The sequence below is a fragment of the Hippopotamus amphibius genome, chromosome 5, assembly GCF_030028045.1.
Source record: "Hippopotamus amphibius kiboko isolate mHipAmp2 chromosome 5, mHipAmp2.hap2, whole genome shotgun sequence".
Classification (NCBI taxonomy): Eukaryota; Metazoa; Chordata; class Mammalia; order Artiodactyla; family Hippopotamidae; genus Hippopotamus; species Hippopotamus amphibius.
The window spans coordinates 165,831,365-165,837,364 of record NC_080190.1 but is presented as its reverse complement, the minus strand read 5'-3'; the positions used below and the strand labels follow the sequence as shown (position 1 = coordinate 165,837,364).

Genomic DNA, 6,000 nt, shown 5'->3' with positions numbered 1-6,000 from the left:
AAGTCCAACCTTTGATGGATCAACATATTGATACTGCAGACATTTTCAGAAGATCCAGCTCTGGTATTTGATAGTATTCTGAATTTAATAGCATCAGTGCATGATCACCAGTAATGATTTGGACAAAGCACTGTGATGCACTACTCATACTGAAAATGCCAGAAAATAATAAGCAAGAGGTGTTGCTTCTCTGAAAGTTTTTCTTATGTTCTCGCAGCTGGGGTGACACGTTAGCTCAGAAAAGCAACCCTTGAGTGACCATGATGTGTCCAGCTGGTCTGATCCATCCCCCACTGCTGGTCCAGGAGACAGCTTTCATCTTCACCGTGTTCCTCAGCGCGAATGCCACCGATGTGAGCCCAACAGGAAGTGTGACCTCATTCTGCCTCTCAGCCTCTGGTTACGCAGGCTGTTTTTTAAAAGAAAACAAGAGCAGTTGTAGGCTGCCTTTCCCAGGAACTACATGCTCTTCTATTCTAGGAAACAGCCAAAAGAACAAGAGGCTGCTGAAGACAAAAGTTCTCTGCAAAAGCCTGCACAGGGTGGTCTGTGCAGCCATCTATTAGGAGAAGGGGAGGATGGGATTTTCCTTTCTTAAGAGATTTCTGCACCTGTTGATATGCTGACATTATTTTCATCTGAAGAACCGCTAAGTCCTGGATTTCTCCACTGACTCTCAACCTCAGGAAACTTCATATTTCAGTAATTTTTTTTTTTTGTTATTTATCAATTGGAAGGAGAGCCTGGGAACTTTCTTTGGAAGGAATATGTATAGACAGTTATTTTTAAGATGAGTTGCTTTGATGGAACTGGTAGATAGGATCTGTTTCTTGAAAAGTCTTAGAGCTACAACTGAAGTCTTTTTCAGTGTACTAATACTTGATTAACTATTACTTAACTGTAGCCTGTTATAAGTATTTGTAAGATGTAGCAGTAAGATCTTGCTTTCTGCTGTGCAACTTATTGGCTTAAAATTAAACTTGATGATTGGGGGAAATTAGCATAGGGTAATTTGGGCTGGATAAAAATTGAAAGGACAAGTGACATACTATTATGTTATAGAGCAAACAATATTATTTTATATTCCAAACCATTAAAATCTATGAATGTTTGCTTTGATTTAGAGATCTTCCAAGGAACGCCAGAAAGTTCTCCTGCTTTCTCTTGAGGTCTCTATAAGGCAGAATCTATATTATCTAACAGGTTTTATGTATAGTTTATTGAAAGAATCAATTTGAAGCTATAGAATTTTTCTGGTTTGTTTTTATGCGTGACAGCTACAAAAACAATCCATTACTAGTTATCACACTTTAAAAATGTGGGTGGAGGGGATGAACGAGAAAAGAAGTTAGTCTTACCTTACTGTGCTACTAGGATAGTGATATATATAAAGTTGAATAATCAATGGAAAGTAGATCTATATGATGAATGGTAAGTGATCAAAGTTTATATAATCTACATACATGGATATGTGTTTAATTGGTAACTGAGAAAGTAGATTATATGTTCATGAGAGCTGAGTTTTGAAATCTGCCCAGCAACATACTATTTTTAGTGCAGTGCTTCTTATGCCACTTAGAAATTTCCAGGCTGATAGCAACTGCAAAAGACCACCAGCCCTCTCTATACTACCTGTCAATGATTTGAGGTGTTGGGCAAAAGATGGACACCAATACCCTAGCATTGTTTGAACTTGATAATGAGGTTGATGTGTGTTGGTTGATGAAAATACAAATACGTTTATTTAGAGGGTTCTAGAACTAATCTTTTTTTCCTGATTCCTTAATCAAATAATCAATTTGTATGATCTTATTTTGATTAAAATTCAATTGTTGTAAGTGTAACTTGCCCGAGTAAAATGTTGTTCTTATTTAGAGAAAAAGACTATTTAGATGCACTGAGCAAGACAGTGGAAAATGTAATATAGAATCATAGAGGCAGACACAACCTCTGTTGTCCTTCAACCCTGCCTTCAATCGCATTTATCGCTGTACTCTTTCAGTAAACAAATCTGACTAGTGCAATTAGTAGATGCCATCTGTTTTGGCACCATCTTTCTATTTTTAATACATAATCCACCTTTTTTTTTAATGTCTTCTACAGAAAATCTGTGAAGTTTGAACAAGCAGCCTTCCCAAGATGTACCGAATATCTCAACTGATGTCAACACCAGTAGCAAGTAAATGTAGGAGAACTGCTCTACGCAATTATCTTTTGAACGATTAGACTTCTTTTAGCAATTTCCTTGCTTTGATTTTGCTGATACTCATACCATTAACCATCTGTCAGTAGCTTGTGCTTCTTAAATGCCAGTGTTCACTTTGGCAATGATTTTGACTTCATTTCTTTCCTTGAGAGAAATGTGGTATTTTTCCTTTTAGTAGAAAAAAATCACTGTTTTTTTTTTTAGATGCCTATGCATAAATGTGAAAGGAGATTGTTTATCAGCTACTATTAAGATGCAAAATGGTTTGTCTATAAAAAAAAACACTGAATGATTTTGATAGCTACTTGCAGAAAATATGGGCGTTGTTAAAACGGTAGTGGTTTCAAATTTCTTCCTTCCTCTTGTCATTTTCTCCCCAAACCCTGCTTCTTACCCTCCCACACACACCTACAATTGTCTCCTTTAAATCAACCAACCCAATCTGAAAGTCTAAACTCCTTTCTTTATCTGCGTTATTAATTGTCAGTAATGGAACCAAGTTTCACTAAACCTGCCTATTAGATGTATTCACACCATTACTACACGATATAAAATGCTGCTTTAGAATTTAGGATATTAGTCAACTACGACTCTCCCCAATTGAAGTCTGTTGCCGTGCCTTTGATTAAACTGGAATGAATGAATGCAAGATCTTTTTTTAAATTAAGAATACTCACAGGCGTCATACATTGGAAAATCATTTACATAAAACAAAACTTTATTTTTTTCCACCACTCATGTCTTCTGCTCATTATTTTATAATAGAAGTGCCTTCAAATGCACTAATGAGAGAGAATCTAGGCAGATGATTGAATTCCTCAAATGACTGAGTAAGCTAAAATAACCAGCACATTGGGTAATTGATTTGGGTTTTTGACAGCTTCACGCAAGATGTTTCCTTTCTCCTTTTCATGAGTCATTTTGATGCTAATGGTTTATTATTGCCTCATCCGAACTAAGGAACCTCTCAAGGAGTGTTGAGTGAGAGGAGACAGAAGACAGAAGCCCCTAGATTATGTCTTGCTTCCCGCAGAGGCCGGGTGACAAGTTGTGTCAGTCCCGATTCACCGGATGGCGGCACCAGTTGGAATCTCTGCTGAGGCTGGGGCATCAGCTACTCACACCCTCCAACTGTTTGCAATCACGCGAGTCAATGCAGTGTGATACATTTGTACTTCTCTCTCATTTGCTTATGCAGATTCTTCCCGGTCTGAGAAACAATATGCCGTGGAGCTGTCTCCTCCATACATTTTCCCAAGGTATTCCACAGGGCTTTTCTCAAGAACAATCAATCAATTTTTTTTCCTGTATGCATTATTTTGTTGTATTATTGGCTTAAAAATTCTGGAAGTTCCCTGGTGGTCCAGTGGTTAGGACTCAGTGCTTTCACTGCCATGGCCCCCAGGTTCAATCCCTGGTCAGGGAACTAAGATCCCACAAGCCACCCAGCACGGAATATGTATATTAGTTCTAGCTTTCATCCAGTTTTGGTGGGGAGATAGACTTCCAGTCCCGTGCACATACACTGAAAACTTGCCTAACCTAATAATGGAGTTGGGGGTGGGGGGGTGAATGTGTGGACAAATGTGAATTGTTTGTTTGTTTGGTGAGTGGAGAAACTACCAAATACTGATGTATGGTTGCTTTTTCTCAAATTGATGTTCTCTTAAATATGCTTTTACTATCTCACTTTACAAGAGCCAGAAGGGTCTATACCAATGCACAAGCCAGCCAAATGTCATGCTCCACTAAAACACATGGAATCCACTATTTTGTTCAAGTCCTGCAATGAAGTCTCTTTTCTTTTCCTTCCTTCATTTTTTTTTCCCTCTCTGTCTCTGTCTTTTATTCCTTACACAGGCATCAGTCGACGTTTCCTCTAGCATTTTGCAAAATGTGCTAGTGGTATAAATGAATCATGCATTGATATTAGAACTTGCCCCTTTATATAAATTCTAGGCCTCCTGCTACCAACAACTGAAGCAGCCAAAGATGAACACTCAGGTCACGTGGAAAGAGCACGTGCTTTAGAGTCAGATAGCTCAGGGTTCAAATCTTAACTCTGCCACTTACTAGCTGTGTAAAATACCCAATTTATTTGCCCTCTGCATCTCATTCATTTTTTTTTCCTGCTGTACTATGAAAATAATAATACTTAGCTTTTAGGGAGGTTTGTGAAAAGCAGATAAAATGTAAAGTATGGGCCAGGCTCACAGTAAGTTTTCCATAAAAAATATCCATTTAAAATAGTGTTTTGCTAACTGTGGTGCATGTAATAATTGTGAATAGGCTTTTTTTCTTTGATGGCACCAGTTTATTTTTCAATTTTTAAAATTTTTATTGAAGTATAGTTGATTTACAGTGTTGCATGTTTCAGGTGTGCAGCAAAGTGATTCAGTTACATTCAGAATATATGTATGTATTCTGAATATGTATATTCTTTTGCAGATTCTTGTCCCTTGTAGGTTGTTACAAAATATTGATATTGCTTCCTGTGCTATACAGTAGGTTCTTGTTGGTTATCTATTTTACATACAGTATGAATAGGCTTTAAACTTAAAAAATTTTCAGAATTTCAGTAAAGCATGAGACATGAGGTTGCCTTTCAACCACACAGGCATGTGATTGTTTTTCAAATCGAAGACATGTACGGATTCACCCAACCAAGCAGAAGACTTCCCTGGATAGCAAATCGGGGGAAGACAACTGTGCGATCATTTGTGCGGCTGACCTGAGGGAAATTGGCAAAACCAAAAAGATCGCTTTGACTGCATGTTCTCCTATAACTAATATGTGTCTGGTGGCTGTGTAGTTGCGATTTATCTATTACAGTGACAAGAGAAAGGATGTAGCAACTGGGGGGCTATTCGTAGTAAGGGTGAGGGGTGGAGGAGGCTCTGAGCTTCCAACAGCCCAGGTAGGCTGTTTTGCAATTTCTTCCATCCAAGAAAATGGACTGATATCAAGAGTGAGAGGCATCATACGGTAAAGAAACTGATTCACGCTAAGTTTTCATCAAAGTGTTTAAAACAGAAAGAAGCACTAAATGAGTTGTAGTTCAATGGTCTCATAGGTGATGAGATGAAGGATCAGAAGATTAAGAGAGACATTCTCAGGGTTGCAGAAGTAATTAGCCAGGAACGCAAAGAGGTGATTTTCCTTCACAGGGACTAGAAATGTGGTTTTTGTGTGACTGGATGAACTGGACAGAGATTGAAAGGTCTTCTCTCATTCCCTCTGTAGCTTTGTCTGTGATTTCCTGGATGGTGACAGTTCCTTTGAGTGCTGCTCCATAGATCCCCTAACAGGCTCCCACTTTACCTGTCGCCGAAGTCCCAGACTCCTCACCAATGGCTACTACATCTGGACTGAAGACAGTTTTCTCTGTGACAAAGATGGCAATGTAACTCTGAGCCCCTCCCAGACCAGCGTTCTGTACAAGGAGAACTTAGTCAGGTACGTAGAGGAGGTGAGGTAAAAGGATCTGAAGTCCAACCCATTTGTTAATTATTCATTCATTCATTAGTTTCTTCAACATCATTTATAAGGAGCCCTTTACTGCTCCAGATCGTGGAAACACACAGGCTCATTAGGGGCAAGGGTGGTCGACGTGAAAACAAACAAAAGTAATGAAGTGATACAGGTGCTGGGAGAGAAGCTTGGATAGAGGGTGGCAGAGGGGAGAAGGAAGGGAGGCCCATTTTACTTGGAGGGACATGTTAATACAAGCTTCCAAGAGATGAGGATGATTGATCCCAGTCTTGAGAGGTGCAGGATTTCAGTTAAGATAGATG

At 38.9% G+C, this 6,000-nt stretch overlaps 1 protein-coding gene across 1 annotated transcript in view; it reads left to right on the top strand.

Annotated features, from left to right (window-relative positions):
• The first annotated feature begins 1,298 nt into the window (after positions 1-1,298).
• The window catches only part of TMEM71 (transmembrane protein 71), a 28,558-nt gene continuing 23,856 nt past the window's right edge, over positions 1,299-6,000 (top strand). Inside the window, exons 1-4 of the mRNA XM_057736150.1 lie at positions 1,299-1,431; positions 2,104-2,179; positions 3,405-3,465; positions 5,450-5,662. Coding sequence (XP_057592133.1) covers positions 2,140-2,179; positions 3,405-3,465; positions 5,450-5,662 — 314 coding nt within the window. The 5' untranslated portion in view covers positions 1,299-1,431; positions 2,104-2,139. The remainder of the gene's footprint in view (positions 1,432-2,103; positions 2,180-3,404; positions 3,466-5,449; positions 5,663-6,000) is intronic.